The 16,753-nt window shown below is 44.1% G+C and overlaps 1 protein-coding gene across 5 annotated transcripts in view; it reads right to left on the bottom strand.

Moving 5' to 3' along the window:
- Positions 1 to 6,271: 6,271 nt before the first annotated feature.
- The window catches only part of PARD3B (par-3 family cell polarity regulator beta), a 734,574-nt gene continuing 724,092 nt past the window's right edge, over positions 6,272 to 16,753 (bottom strand). For all 5 annotated transcript variants that reach the window (XM_053281579.1, XM_053281603.1, XM_053281561.1 and 2 more), the window contains one exon: positions 6,272 to 12,233. In XM_053281579.1, the coding sequence (XP_053137554.1) occupies positions 11,873 to 12,233 (361 nt within the window). In that variant the 3' untranslated portion in view covers positions 6,272 to 11,872. The remainder of the gene's footprint in view (positions 12,234 to 16,753) is intronic.

Raw genomic sequence — 16,753 nt, 5'->3', positions numbered from 1 at the left:
GTCTGCCATCATGGATAAAAATTAAAAAATTGCAGCAGAAAGGATAATGGGGACAAGGACTTGTTGGTTTGTTTTATTTTGGGCCTAATGCTAATAATTAGGTATCCAGATCCAGAATTCCACAGGCTACCTCATTATTAGCATAATTCTCTAAGAGAATTCTTAGAGCTCCGAAAAGCCCTTCCCAAGGAGGAGTTAAAGGGACTTGCAGGGCTCATGAAGTTAACTGCTGTTCGGAGAGCTCGGAGACATTTTTAGTCCCCTTCCTCTCAGACTCTGCTCAGGGACTTCCTTTCCTGCCTGGTCTCAGCAGGAGACGCTGCAGCGCCACAAGAGAGGAGGGAAGCTTTTCCCCTCTCCCCTCTACAGCAGTGGTTAAGAGTGCTGGACCAGGACCGGGGAGACCCGAGTTCAAATCCCCATTCAGCCATGAAACTAGCTGGGTGACTCTGGGCCAGTCACTTTTCTCTCAGCCTAACCTACTTCATCACAGGGTTGTTGTGAGGAGAAACCTAAGTATGTAGTATGCCGCTCTGGGCTCCTTGGAGGAAGAGCGGGATATAAATGTTAATAATAATAATAATATTGGGAAGAAAGTGGCAGAACGTCACCTGAGGACTGGGATGCTTCCCCCCACCAATGTTGCTCTGAGGCACTGCTCTGCAGCACATCAGAACAAAGGTGTGATATCCTTGGGTTCTGGAGTCTTCCTAAGAGGTACTGCAATATATTTGCATGACAATAGGCCAGGATTAATTTGAATTAAATTGAATTGATTTTAATTGAGACTTAAATCGCTTCATGGAAGGACTTGGTTTTAATGATTTAAATCACTAGCTGGGAAGATTCTGAGGCGGGTCTCACGATCAAGGAGACCCGCCTGGGGAGGGTTAGCGGGGAGAGCGGGCTTAGCCCGCTCTCCCCGTACGTGAGCAGTCTGCTCTGGGTGGCCGAACCAGCCACCCACACAACTGCTGGCTCAGTTACGGAGCCAGCAGGGGCTGGGAGGATCGGGGGCGCAGAGCATGCTGGAGAGACCCCCGAGCTGGGAGGCTACTTTTGAGCCTCTCGGTCGGGAGTCTGCCTGTGAGTTGCCGCAGCGTGAAGCCATGCCATGGCAACACATGATTAGAAAAAACCGGTTTGCGGAGCGCTCTCTCCACAAATCCAGTTTAAGGGCAGGGCTACTTAAGCAGGTAACCTGCTTAAGAACCACCGGGCTGGCAGCCGGGCCCTGTGGTTCTCACGATGGGAGAAAATCGGGCTAGCCTTCACTAGCCCAATTTTCTCCCATCGTGTGAATAGCCTCTCTATTCATCATCATTTTCTAGTAAAAATACATTCTGGTTGTGTAATACAACCTTAATACATATTCAGAGACAAATGTAGGTTTCATTTTAGAAGGCAGGTACACACTTCTCATAATGTTGTTTCATTCGGGCAACCAGGCCTTACCTTTCCTTGTTGCACTGTTTGCTTCTCCCAAACAGGGTCCCTCTTACAGTGGTAATGCTGCCAATGATAGGTGTTTCCCTTCTACAATGGAGGATACACTCTAGAAAGGGTTCCTCAGGATTGCATGAATATGTTTTGTTCACTTTTGTTTTCAATTTTCCATTCCCCTCCTCTATCCCTTGCACTTATATCCAGACCCCTCCTTGCTGAGGTCTACTCCATCCCCGCAAATCCTCTATTAAGTTATTGACCACCTTTGTCTCTGCACTTTTGGAGAGATGTGGGGGGGGGAGTGCAAGGGCTTGACTGTGGGTCAATAAGATTGATCAGGACTCTTATAACTCATCATATACTGCTCTTAAGATGTTCATAGAATATAATTAGAACTTATGATTAATATTCATGATGATATTTTTGACCTAGGTTCTTTTTTAATGAATTGTTTTTTTAAAAGAATTAAAAACCAATTAAATAATAAAATATGATTTAAATGTTAAAAAAATCCGATTTTAAATTTTAAACAACCCCCCCACACCAATTTTATCAACCCTCAACCGGCCTTAGAAAGACTCCAAATCCCAAGGGCCACTGCACTTTTGCTCTGTACATCTCAGAGCACTACTGTATGTCAGAGCGTTCGGGGGGGGGAGGGGAAAAAGACTTCCAGTCCCTGTGTGGCAGCTCTGACTGCTCTGGGGGTGGGGAGAGGGGAAAGAAAGCCTTCCTTCTCCCTTTGTGGCATTGCTCTTGCTTCTCCTACTGCCTTGACAGGTTAGGAGAGGGTGAGGGGCGTAGTGAGGGTGAGGGACGTAGCTTGGGGAGAGGGGGCCTGTGTTTGCCCCTCTGACAGCCCCTCAGATTGAGGGAGATAATGAAGAAAATAAGGAGGGGTGGAGCTGGGGGGGCCCTCAGGAGCTGGGGGTCCTCTCAGGAGCTGGGGGTCCCAGGTTCTTTGAACCCTTCCACTTACCTATAGCGACATCCCTGGCTGACATGGTGGATAACTTCTCCACCATGGACAGGACTTGCCAATGATCCTTGGATTGGACTGGACTGGACTGGCCAATGATCTGAGTTCTTCCTTATAATGAGTTGCGGAGGTGAGTGTGGACCATTTCCAGCTAGCCCAATACAAGCTCTGAAGAGTACAGATATCTCTAAATACAGTTCTTAGTCTGCAACTGTATCCCTGCTATTCATAGTGTTTCCACTGTTGTGCTTAACATCTAGTTTTGAGTACATGATGCTAATTCATTGTCCTCTCTCATATTTAGGAAGTTTCGGGGGGAGGGCGACAGAAGCAAGATTTTTTAAAAAAAGTATCGTCAGCAGGTTCTTTGTTCTTAGAAGGTCTCCTCTGTTTCCAGATCTCTTGCTTCATCTGCTTATATCATTAACAGGAAAGGGGGAATTAAAGCTTTAACATTGATGCTACCTATGTAGGTTTAGCTAAAAGTACAGCATTCTTGACAGAAATCCCCTTCAAAATGGCTTGTCTACATGGATTATAATTTAATATGGACTAAAACCAACTTACTTTTGCCTGTCCTTGGGTATAAATGTCCAACTCTGCATAGATATGGCCTGGATTTTCCTGAACACTAAATATGATTTAATGAATACAGTCACAACCTTGATGGATTTGAAGACCTTTTCATACTCTAGTGCTGAAGTTTTGTAGTTCAGTTTCTTTATATATTATAAATGAAGAAATGTTATATGATTGTATTTTTCTATAAAATTTAACCTGTGTGTTTTGTAAGAACTTTGTCCAGGCAGAGTACTTTTGTGTTCTGCATAGTGGCCAACATCCAAACTAATTCTGCACTGATGCTCCAAGGTTTTCCATCGCACACACAGAATGTGTATGTGATATTTGGCAACCCCCCTTCCCTCAGCATCTGCTTGCTCTTCGGAAAACCTGAAGGTCTTCTAGCCCTCAGGGACATAGTTATTGAAGGGAAGGAGAGAGAACTGTTCCTGCAAAGATGTGGGCAACTAAATATTCATTTGTTGTTTGACTACTAATTTAGTGTTTAAAGGGTGTGTCAAAGCAGATGCAGGAAAAGGACAGACTTCACAACATTGAAATGTAGCGTTGGTTGGTGGGTTTACTGATGAGAAGGCAGGGAATAGAAGTTACAAGATCAGAAGTGAGGCATTCTATATGAAACTGAGATCACATAAGGGATTTCAATAGATACAAAGCAGCCACAAACTGGGCTATACCAGAACACTTCTGGAGTCCTGTAAAATGAGACAAGGGCTTTACAAGAAGAGAGCTGAACTTGGCAACCACTTTTGTGTAAAATATAGTGACGCTTGTCACATTGAGCCCATTCTGTTTTTTTCAAGAGCAAACTGGCAATTTTGAAATTAAACATGTTTATACATGAAGAAATTATATCCTCCAACACTTCTCAGATGACAATAGGGGCACTTTCTTGTTGGAGTGAATATGTATCCTCTTTGGACTGGGACAATCCTGCATTTTAATGTGTTGGGTTCTGGCCTATTAGCCACCCTTTCTGTGAGTTGCTGCCTGCCCTCCTTCTAGGCTTGTGCACAATTGGATCGATAAATGTGGACCATGTCTAATTTTACCAAATTTGGAGTGGTTTGGAGAGAGTCCGAACACAAATTTAGATCCCAATTTGGATCGGATTTGTTCCACACCCTTCAGAAATATCCGAAGCTCTCCAGAGTTCCGAATGGCAGAGCGAGGTGCGTGTTGTTTCCCCCCTTTTTAAAGCAATAATGGTTGTGTGTGGGAAGGGGGGGGCATCTTCTGCCCTCTATCTGCCCACCCACCTGCCTGCCCGCCCATCTGTACATCGTCTTAATTTCCCCTCAAGTGTTTTTAGCCTGTTTTTCACTCACATTTGCAGCCGGCAGCCAATTTCCAGGTTTCTCTTGTGATTCTCTGGTGTGAGGTAACTTCCTTTTAGTCTCTGTGATGTTACCTCACTTCCGATGCAACCCTCTGGTATTATGTAGTTTTCTTCTGTGCTCACAGTATCAGCGGGTTTTTCAAATGTTTTTGTCCAACTCTGAATTTCAGAGGGGTCCAAAGGACCCCAAACTGACATTTTTGGGGTCAGATGAGATCGGATCAGACCCGGTCCCACCTTTGCACCCGTGCCCATACCTACTGCCTACCCCTCCATGCCCCACCAATACACTTTGCTTCCTTTCCTCCAGCTACCCTTTGTGGAGCAGCCACTGCCACTGTGGCAGCAACTGGCAACACTCTCCCCTTTGGAAAGATGAGTGCTACTTCCCCAGCAGCACTCATTGGGGGAAGCAAGCCAGTTGCTGCAGTAGTGGCAGCAGCTGGGCAAAGGGCATCTGCGGGGAGGAAAGAAGAACTTCCAGCAAGGCAGGGACATAGGCAGGTGCCTAGGCAGGCAACTAAGCAAGTGTTTGCTAACCCAACCCAACCCAGCCCCGCCCATGAGCAGGAATGTTCAAATGTGGCATTGTGCACTGCTGTGTCATAGCCACCAACTGATGTGTCAGTTCTCCTGCTGAGCCCCCAGCCTGATCAGTGAAGGAAGGTGCTCAGTTCAGAATATGAATCATGTGGAACAACGGAAATAATTTTGGTTTGTCTCCCAAGTTTTCAGGCTCCATCCAGGACGCATCATCATCCATCCAGTGAGGCTAGTATCCGCACCTCCCCCTGCCCCTGTAAAGAGCAACTGGATTACCTTCACCCTGTGGATTTGGACTATGGCATGTATGTAGGAAGTTGAGGTTTTCCCCTTTAAACTCTCTGCCCCACCATGGTTCCGATCCCTCCTGTGACTACTGTTTGTCCTGACCTAGCTGTGTACTGGATAAAAAAACAAGCATGTTAGCCCCAGTCAGGTATGTAAGATGAAGCATGTAGCTTGGGAGTGTTTCTGGACCCAGACCTCACTCTGGTTTCTCAGGTTGAGGCTATGGCCAGAAGCGCTTTCTTTCAACTTCAATTGATATGACAACTGTGTCCATTTCTTAAAGATAATGATCTCAGACCTGTGGTGCATTCTCTGGGGATCTCTAGGCTTGACTACCGCAATGCACTCTACGTGGGGCTGCCTTTGTATGTAGTTCAGAAGCTTCAGTTGGTCCAAAATGCAGCGGCTAGATTGGTCTCTGGGGCTTCTATGAGAGACCATATTATGCCTGTGTTCATACAACTGCATTGGCTACCAATAGGTTTCTGGATGAAGTACAAAGTGTCGGTAATTACCTTTAAAATCCTAAACAGCTTAGGACCTGGGAGATCCCCACCGCACATTAAGGTCATCGAGAGAGGTCCATCTCTGGATGCTGCCAGCTCGTCTGGCAGTGACCCAGGAACGTGCCTTCTTTGTAGTCACTACTGGGCTGTGGAATGCGCTCCTTATAGACATTTGCCCACCTTCAAAAGAGCCCTTAAGATACATTTTTTTAAGCCGGGCTTTTAATAATCTCTGAATGTTTTAAATTATTTTAACAGCTTGTTTTATTCTTTTTCTTGTGTTTTCTTTTTGTGAACTGCCTAGAGCCTTTGGAGTCAGGAGGTATATAAATAAAATAAATAATAATAAATAATCAGTATTATTTACCATTTACAGTACCATCTAGTTTGACCCTATATGTGATCAGCGGTTCTGGGAACTTAACCCTCGCCTGGCACTGGATGAGTGTAGGGCAAGGCTACGGGAAGCCACCACAAGGAAGAAATTAGCCACTACCACATCGGCCTGCATTTCTTGTGTTTCTCCTCAAAGAGCTTTTGTTGAGCATAGTTGAAAAGGATGAAAATATTAAAAAGAACGCCAAGCAATTATTCTTAAAGCCTTTATTTTAATGTAAAACAAATCAGTTAACATTTATATGGTGATATATAGCAAAAAAATCAAATGCTCTGTCAAATGTCTTCACTCCCCAAATAAATTTCCTAACTTTTTTTTTTGAAATTCAATGCACACAAATATATAGTCAGGTATTTAAACCCTACCCCCCGTCGGACAAATAGAAAAGGGCAGCAATGTGCAAACCAGAGCTATTCCCATTATTACATTTCTACTGAAGTCAGTAGGATTGCACCAGGAATAGTTGGAAATGGACGGCTTGTGAATTGAGGATAAAATAAAGTTGTGGTTTTTGCACTGAGAAGCAAACCGCACTTGAGTAAGTGCACCAATGGTTGGAATGCTCTTGCCAAGGATTCTATTGAAAGGCCTGATCTGGGAAGGCAGCACATGTGCTTGCCTTCCACAAGAAGATGACTTCACCTCAGAGCACATATAGAACATCTAGCATTTTACAGAGAAAGGAAAGATGGGAGGTAGCAGTCTAGAGTAAATAGGCAGCATGTGAACCGGTTAAGTACCTGAACTGGAATGTGGAAAGTTATCTTCCTAGTCCCCCTCCCTGGCCTTCAGACTGCCCAGAGAGCTTCCTATTCAGTTGCTGCAATCACAGTGTTTATCATCTTTTAGACTGTTCAGGAAATTGCTGGTGTCTGTTAAATCTTTAGTCATTCAATAGTTAATATGCACAACCTACTTCTTTTATTGCAACAAGAATTTGATCCAAAGTACACTGATATTTCCAGTAAGTTCAGTGGGCTTTCAGCCAGGCCTCTGCTCCAAATGCAATACGTAAGTCAGACCAGCGCTTGGGGGATAAATGTACAAAGCCAGATCTAGGGCCTTGATTGCTCTGATTTGAAACTGATGTTGGTAACCCTTCCCTTGGACAGTCCTCATGATCTCTTCCCTAGTATACCCTTCATTCCCCGTTACTTTGCAGTCAGTCTTTGAAGAAAGCACATTGTAGTTACTTAGCAACTGCATGGTGTGCTCTGGATCCTTTCCCAGACTGGGTTGGAAACGGGATCTCACCAGGGCAAAGGTGGGCAAAGTCCACCTGAAGGGGGAAAACAAAATGATTTGGGAAGCCCACATTCACAAAGGAAAATTCTCCCACTGGACCGGCACATTTTTACAGAAGCTGAATGCATGGTATTAGTGAATTAAAAAACAACCATTTCCGATCCATAATATTTTTTTAAAAAAACATATGGACGCATGGGGGGGAAAAAGAGCAATTTGTTTCTTAACGGCTCGAGTGGATTTTTCTTTTCCATTTTTGCAAGTTATATATTTTCAACCATCAGCTGCAACACCTTGTGATATGTGTTTGCTACACATTTGCCTGCAATATGGTGCTGAGAGAGTTTGTTTTGCATTATTGCGGAGAAGCAGGCTATATGTATATATATGTATGTGTGTACGTATGTATATTTAATATACACACACATTTAGCTCACCTCTGTGAGTCAACTGCAGCAGCCAATTTAGTTTCTCTCCCCCACTATCAGAATAATGGCACTTTAGACTGATGAGGATGCTCTTGACTTCTTTTGCTCCCGTCTCCAAATAAAAGACAGGTCAAGCGTTTTTGTCTCCTCCTCCTCCGATACCAACCATCTATTTATTGTACTGCATCAAAGCCTCTCATTGATCTAAAAGCAGTAGTATTGTTTAATAAGCCATTGGCATTAATAGCTTGGAAGGTCTTCTTTTGAACTGTCGCCCTACCAAATGGAGCCATCGCAGTCAAGGAGAGTTTTAGAGGGGTGTTTCCGGTTACGTGGAAACAACTGAGCTTGAGCATCAAAGAAATAACACAGGCTATATCCATCTAATCTGGATTTGCCCCTTGCTCCTGAAATGTCAGTTATCTTTATAAACGGGAATGAAATGGCACTAGAAAGGGTTAGCAGGCAATGATTTATAAGACTGGAGCTTATCTTCCAAAGCTCCTCTTGATTGTGATCAGTTAGATAAACCCACCATGAGTTGGTCCTGTCGAAGGATCCAAGGTATCAGAGGTTATATTTATACAAAAGCAAAGTGCATTTTCAGTTTTCCATCCTGCCCCTGGCTACTAGTGGTCTTTCTGGCCAGTAGCACTGGATGTATGGCTGCCAAATCAATCTTCATCCGAGGATCCTATGGTTTCTTTTACAAAAGAGACAGCACTGGGAACAGCCGCACATATGCTACATCCCCAGAAGAAATGAACATGGTTTTATTTGGGCAGTGCCCCCACTCCAAATATCCATCCCGCTTCATCTCCAAATTTGAGGTGATAGCAATTGTCTGTCACCTGAGACAAGATTTGTTATCTGTGCTGTCAAAACTCAGTTAAGATAAGGGATGAAGTGAAGTAAGAGAGTTTAAATACACTGACTGTGTTTAGATGATCAAGGTCAGTGTTGGCAAGAATGCAACATGGATGGAACCATTTGTTTGCATTCTAGCAGTTCAAGCAATGACCTGCATCAGCAGCTCAGCGAGAGAATTGTGGGTTAGCTGTAAACCCCTTAGATGTCTGATACAGGTTGCAACATTATATAAAGTGGGAAACAGTGTTGCATTCCTTCATAATACACTGCATACTTCACAAAAAGAAATCACTTTGTCCCTCCATCAAGGAACCACAAATCAGGCCAGTAGATTGAAAGTAAACCAAGACAAAAACTAGGCCTTCCCTGAATTATATTTGATTGGATGGCAAGTCACAATATGCCATCCTTTCCTTCCCTCTCTGTAATAGCTTACCTCATTCTGAATGCTTAAGAGGATATATAAACTTAGGTTTGAAGAGGAGCAAGAAGCTCACTATTCACTTTGCACTGATCCTATACAATGTTACTTAAAACATGATTTCATGGGCGCAGTGATCAACTGCTCGCCAAAGTAGAATGAATAAGAATTCAAGATGTCTGTACAAATATAGCTGACAATTCCTTACAATTTATCCCTGATTACTCATTCTTATAAATAGTACATTCTACATACGAAATAGATATACAGCCACTTGAGATCCATCCACTGGAACCAGTCCTTGCTCAACATGCTAAGTAAAGGATGGACATGAAGAATGCTTTTGTGCTTGCACAGAGTGCAAGGGTGATTTCTGATAATCTGCCCATTCCCTGTGCAGCCTCTTGTCCCTTCTGGGAAAATGTCCCTGAGGGTTGTGGGACACTTGGGGACATATTTTCAGGAGGGAAGCTAGATTCACTGAAAACCACCCCTCCCCTTTGTGCACAAGCAGAAGTGTTCCCCACCTGCAATGTTTACTCATTACGTTGGGCATTGCTTCTACAGTACATGGCTGTGTCTCTATTTGAGGGTGCATTATAGGAACAGAGAATAATTACGGGTAATCTTCTTGGCCATATTTACCTGTAGAAACTAAGCCTATAAACACCCTTAGTATTTCACCTCAGTGTTTCCCATCCAGTCTAGTTAGAGATAGATAAGATGTACATCCCTTGATTCCAAGCCCACTAGTCATTCCTCAGCAGCCTTGAATTGGAGGTTATAGCCTTTGCTACAATTACTTACCTGAATACTAATATTCAGGACAACAATGTTGTATCTGTGGGTTCCATACCAAACTGCTGAATCTTTCATGGGCACAAGAGCTGACACTTTGAAATGCAGCAAAGCAAATTTGGTGTGTGACAGATTCACTGCACACAAAGTCTCTAGAGGCCTCCCAGTATAATGAAGCCATTTCAGAAAGGGTAAATGATAAATGGCTGGGCCTGATAGATGACCCCTTTGTGCGATATATATAATAATTATGAGATGACCTGTGTAATGAATCCTGCTAATTTGCTGCATACCAAAAGAAAACCAACAGATCCTCTAATACATTTCTTAGCCAGGCCCAAGGTCTCTCCCTTGAAAGGAAAAGGGCTAATATGTAGCCTTGAAATGCATCCAGAGTCAAGACTGAGGAATGAAAGATATGTTGAGCTCTTCAAAATTCCTCTCTGAAATGACTTTCAGAAGCCTCAGTAGACTGGGTAGAAAAACAAAATCTACAGAATTGAAATGACACCCATACTTCAGAGTAACCTGCAAGGGCCACTGTCTCCCCCTAACCCCCAACTTTAAGTTCCCGTCTAGACATGCAGATCTCAGCAACACCAAAACAGCACCTGACTAGAACTGCAGTCTTCTCTCCACTTGCCTCGTTGTTTGCAAATAACTAGAAGTGATGAAAAAACCCCTCTTCATTCTGTACCCTCTCTCCTGTGCTATTTCTTTCTTTTGTCCTTATTTTTTTAAACAATCTCTCATCAGGTGTTATCCACACTCGCCTAGCTAAGCTATTTATGGTAACAGAAGCCTTCCTCACCCTCATATCCTCCACCACTGTTGCCCTACAGAATTCCTGCCATGCAAAAGGGCATGGTTTGGCACTTTTGCGGATCTGCAGAAGACTTGCTTTTACAGGTAGTTTGCAGAACAAAAGCAGCAGACTAGGATACTCAAATGTTGTACGGGGGTTACAAGCGTAGCCAACAGCATGTTTTGTGGGAAGGCAAATTTGAGGAAAGGGACCAGGCTCCACCACTCCTCCCATACAACCATCTTGTCTCTTGGGGTTGGTAAATGTGAGGGGGAACAAATACGATATCTCAATGGGCAGATCTGGTCCATGGGCCACCAGTTGCTGACTTCTAGCTTACAATGATTATTAATGAAGATGTTGGCAGGCACTTCTGACAATATTGCCAATGGAGAACCAGGCCCCTCCACAAGGGGAGACATACAAACAGACCCCCAAATGGGCTAGAACTCCCCACAGTAACAAAATACTGCCCACTGAATCCTTGTATGTGTATTTTCAGGAGCCTCACAGTGCAATACTGTAGGACAGTTCTATGAACTACGTAAGTACCACTTTTTGTAATTTGTCCAACTGTACTCTCTGCAATTAGAAAAATAATAAAAAATAGAAATTCTTGACATATGACCAATTAAAAAAACACACCAGGATTGAAAATTCAGAGTCCCCAAAGACAATCAAAAAGATGACTGAGACAAGATTAAAATGAGATCAACACTCAACATTCACACATGATGACAACAAAAACACACTGCAGGCCACAAGGTGAGTGGAACACAACTCTCAACACAATGAAGTTATTTGTAAACTTGTCAGGGGACACGGCCCAAAATACTCCAATCAGAGAAGAGCTGGTGAAAGAAGAGCCTGTCATACTGAGTGCACACACAGTGGCACAAGAAGGATACCTTCCTGCTAGCATTTCAACATGGATTCCTGCAATATGTATGCCTTGCATGTACCTGTGTAGTTGCAAATAGCCCTGAGTGGCACTTGCTGGTGTGCTTAGCAGTTTTGCTTACCCTTCATCTACCACCTTCAATGTTCAGGCAATTGAAAAAAACAAAGAAAGCCCGTTTGATGTACTGATATCTGAAAGTCATTGTACCGCTTCATAAAGTTATCCTGGGTATACATTGGCCAGAGTGAAGGGAGATATAAGCTCAGTGGAATCAGAAGTAAGATTATTTCTGTTTTTTTATATCCACCATCGTTCATCATTGGGTTATACAGCTGCAGTCATGGGGTCCTTTTGCCTAGGATCCTGATGTCTGTACTGATTTTGATCAGCACTGGTTTGATGGTAGCCTGTTCTGCCCATTTCATGATAAGGCAGAACTCTGTGGCCCTGAGGTGGTGATGGTGGTACATCTTGGCGGAGAGGTCCTTTGTGCTGGGCTACTGGCTGTGGTGGATAATACTGAGGATACCGTATCTCTGCTGCCCTCGGGCCGTCTGGTGGATGAATGTAGCTTCCTTTGGAGGGATGAACTGCAGGCTGGCCTCCTTGATAGTAAGGAAAATCTCTCTCTTTGTAGGTTACTCGTAGCCCTGTTAAATACTCCATTGGTTCTACAGGTCCGTGCCTGGAAGTGGGGAATAAAAGAAAAGCAGTGTCAAACAGGGCACAGCATCACGTTCATTTAGAGTTAGGCATTTGTTCAGGACAAGAAATGCCACCCTCACCAGCAGCTGGTCCTCCTGAGTCAAAACAGAATAAAGCCCTCCACAGCTGCATGCTGCTAGTTTGGTAAAACACCCAGGATGCCGGCGCAAAGGTTCAGCACACATCACAGCTCCTTTACAAAAAGGCACCATTGGAATCTTTCTGCTCACAATGCAAGCTGCTCACGATCCATTTGCAATAATGGAAAACAAAGGCCCTTTCAGTGCTGTGTGTTTGACTGTGTCTTATCTACCCGGAGGATAAACAGATGAGTTCGATCTGCATCCCGGCAAGTCCCACAAGGCTCACGTAGACCAATATTCACACCTCAAAGCTGTTTCCCCAATTTTCTTGTCTCAAACATGTCAGTCCATAAAACTCTCCAAGTCCACAGTTGGAAAGCCTGGAACTCCCGGAAGAAAACATTAAGGATATGAGGATACAGTATCTGTGTTTAGTGGGCCAGCTGCCAGCGAAGTTTCAGAGGAAACACAGCACACACATACTCCTCTCCCCTCCCCCCGACACACGTGAGCAGGAAAACCTGAATCTTAAAGCCAGTTCTGTAACTTTTCTGCATCAATAAGGATTTGACAAGCTCTGGTGCATGTGAAAAGCAACATGTGTGGTTGTATAATGTCAGGGAGTATAATGATAATGGAGTCATTGCTGAAGTTTTCTCTGTCTTAATTCCAGGATTTACATTAATGAGGGATTCTCCCTAAGAAGTGTAAAGCTGGGGTAAGTGTTACATGGAATAAATAGCTGTTACACGGAGATGAGAACACAGAAGCCACAAAAGCGCCACATGATTTGGAGTTCTCTTCAGACTGAAGTCCTAGAAAGAAAACCGACTGGCTCTGGACAGAAGTGTCAACTGCCACATTTTTTGAGATGCAAAAATAAATATTGTGATCTCTAGAGGGTGTCGGTGTAAGGTTTGTGCAGACCACATATTGTCCTGCCATGCATCTTTGCATATGTCCCAATGCTTTTCCTCTTGGATTGACAGCCTCATCTTTCTTTTTTAGATTTGTCATGCTATCTAATGAATGGAGGATTTGTGCAACCACACCTCTTCCCCCATAAATCTGATTTATGCTTGTGAGAAAAATCAGCTTTGAGAAAAAGGTGGAAAGGGTGTGAGGAAAGGGTGGAGCCTTGTGAGGCAGCCAAGTTTACTTTCTGGTAAAATAAATCTAGGTGCTTGGATGCTCATATATAATGGTGGAAATTAACCATAAGCAATTAAGAAAGAGACTGATAACTAAGGAGCAGAGGCAGGAAGAACCACCTTAAGTGGTGTAGAGAAGAAATGTTTGACTAACAAGCAGAAAGTTGCCTGTACGAATCCCCGCTGGTACTATATTGGGTAGCAGCGATATAGGAAGATGCTAAAAGGCATTATTTCATACTGTGCGGGGGGAGGCGATGGTAAACTCCTCCTGTATTCTACCAAAGAAAACATCAGGGCTCTGTGGGTGCCAGGAGTCAAAATCGACTTGATGGCACACTTTACCTTTAGAGGCAGGAGGACAGCAAAATAGACTATTCAAAATGTTAGTTCAGAACAATTACAGAAAGATTTCTACCTTCTTAGATGAGATTAAAATGTTAAAAATCAACCAACTGACCTCAAAGTAGAGTTCAGCAGTGACAGATCTCCAGATGCAGTGTATATTGCTCCACTCTCTGTGTATCAGTGGCAGGTTCTACAAAATACTTGCTGTTGTGGATGTATTTTCACAGACTATCTTAGGAGAACAGGAGGACCTTGCTATTCGTGGGTCCAGAACTGTATCCATGTTTCATGTATCCATGATTGGGTAATTAACACCCAACCTCAGTATATGTGTGTGTGTGTGGTGGTGGGGGGAATGGAGAAAAAAAAGGTTAAACTCATGTATCCGTGGGTGGCCAGAAATGACCTCGGAGGTGATTTCTGTCCGCCATTTTGACTGCTGGAGAGATCGGGAGCCATTTTATGGCTCAAAATGTGATTTTTAGCACCATGATGCAGCACAGTAGGGCACCTTAAGGGGCCATTCTGGGGGCGATTGGGTGGGGAAACGGGGCAAAATCTGCCATTTTCGAACTTTTTTGGCTGATTTTCGGTGTCCAGGTACCTAACCCCCCAATTCCCATTGTCCTGATGCCCCGTTATTTGCATATTTACCATCCACAGTCCCCCTACCGAACAGAACCCTGGCAAATAATGGAGTTCTCCTGTATGCAACTCTTTGGGGATATCTAGGTGGTAGCATTATACATTCCTGACTTGGTTCTGGAGCATGCAACTGAAAGCACAGGAAATATCCCCTGCAGCACTGTGAAAACCTTGCTGTGCAAGACTACCCTGTGCTCAAACCCATGCCTCTTCCTGCCTGTTGTGTTACTTGGTGGGGGCCAGAGCTGCAGAAGGACTCTGCCAACCAGGAGTGCTGAAATTCAGCACCCAACTCGCAGAATTAAGGGGGAGTCCCTATATTCATGTCAATATAACTGCCTCAAGAAGTGATTACTTGTCAACAAGAAACAACCCTTTACACATCACAAGATACAGACAGAGCTTTCCCATCACTTCTTGTAGCCTCTAATATTATACTTTCCATACAGGTCCCTTTGACATTCAGTCCGAGCAGTTTAGTGCTGCTGAGTCATCAAGTGATAATCAAGTGATGTATTTGCATGTGTCAATAAGTCTGGATTAGAACTGCCTGTATGTGGGCCTTTCTCCTCAAATATTATGTAGCAGCAACTACATACACAGGGATCAAGAGGATACAACCAACCCTAGACCCTTCACAAGTATAGCAGTGAGATATATGCCTCTGGAAGCATTGCACTTGCTATGGGCACATCGTGACAAATTTAAAGGTGCACATAAAATGTTTTCAGTGTACGTGTTAAAAAGGAAGTGTGAAGCATCCCTTAAAGTGTCAGTGTTATTGATTTAGCTGATTAAAAGTACATGTTCCAATTAATTTTACTTGGTTGGAAAAAAAGTCACACTTAACTTTTAAGTTAAGACAAAAAGGCACTTTACTTTTAATTTGAAAAATAAAGTATAATTTAACATTAGGCGCTCCTATGTGAACAAGAGCGACACCATCAACTGGATACCAGGGGTGTGAAAGCTCTTGTTCTTGCTCAAATCCTTGCAGCTACTGAAGTGGGAAAACTGAGGGGTTTGCCTCTCTAGAGTATTGCCCTTGAACTCTGATGAAGAGTCATCTTCATTAGGGGTTGAATCTTGACATCTGACTCTTGGCAGGCACAAATGTAAGCCTGACAGCTAAGGAGAGAGAGAGAGAGAGAGAGAGAGAGAGAGAGAGAGAGAGTGTGTGTGTGTGTGTGTGTGTGTGTGTGTGTAGTGAGGTGGGGCGGGGAGGAGGACCCAAACCCACCAACCAAGAAATCTATAGAATGGTCTATGGTCTTGGCAGTCTTGCAATTTGCTCTAACTCGCTTAACTTCTGGGATCGCTCCAGTCTCACAGCCCTGCTGGTACCAAGCACAGTGGGCAAGGCTAGACTGTCATCGCCTACAGCTCGCTCTTCTACAGCTCCAGAACGACATCACACTGGAAATAAGGCCACCTTCCAGCTTAGGATCAGCTTCAGATCTCCCCAGCAGAACAAACTATTACTTTTGTGATGACTGAACCTGACAGAGCCAGAGAGACTGCAAATAACAATGGATGCATGCCATTGTGCTGAGGGAGGCTGACGCCTCAGAATAGTACCAGTTGGTTAGAGCAGAGAACAGCCTGCCTGGCATTCAAAGTATCAGGGGAAGACACATCATTCTATTATTTAACACCTCAGTGGTTTCATTCATAAGCTGTCAAGGAGGAATGAGGTTGGTTCGTCAGTGAAGCAAACGTGCTCTTAGGCCAGGACAAACCCTCCCTACTACTGCCTCTTAAGGAAGCCCTCCAGTAGGGCCTCAGAAAAGGGTCTCAGTCACCAAAGGCTGGATTCGGAAGGACGGGCTGAAATCGAAAGATTTTCTAGATGACCATCATTGGAGCCATGTCTGAGCTGCCAATCAGCTGAAGATTCCATAACTTCACAGATGCCAGAGAAACCAAGGCTATAACGAGATTGAAAAATATTAGGGAGGGACAGTGGTGGGCTGAAGCATTCTCCTGTTCACAGCCACAAGCCTGACTATTCACCTTCCCTCGCCCTGTCACTTTACTGAGAAGAAGGGAGGCAGCTCAGAGCCAGCATCCCTGGGATAGCTCCCGTGGCATATCTATAGTACAAAAGACCAGGTAGTGATGGGAAGAGTGTCCTACTCTGCTCCTTCTGGCCAAAGAAGACCATCAGGGTCTGGAGACCCCAGCTGATACTCACGACATTGGTGGAAGCACCAGGCGGCCCAGGCGGCTAGCCTCCAATCCTAAGCATGCTTGTTTGGAAGCCAGTCCCTTCC

The sequence above is a fragment of the Hemicordylus capensis genome, chromosome 1, assembly GCF_027244095.1.
Source record: "Hemicordylus capensis ecotype Gifberg chromosome 1, rHemCap1.1.pri, whole genome shotgun sequence".
Classification (NCBI taxonomy): Eukaryota; Metazoa; Chordata; class Lepidosauria; order Squamata; family Cordylidae; genus Hemicordylus; species Hemicordylus capensis.
The sequence above is the reverse complement of the archived record's forward strand: the minus strand, read 5'-3'. Positions and strand labels throughout refer to the sequence as shown.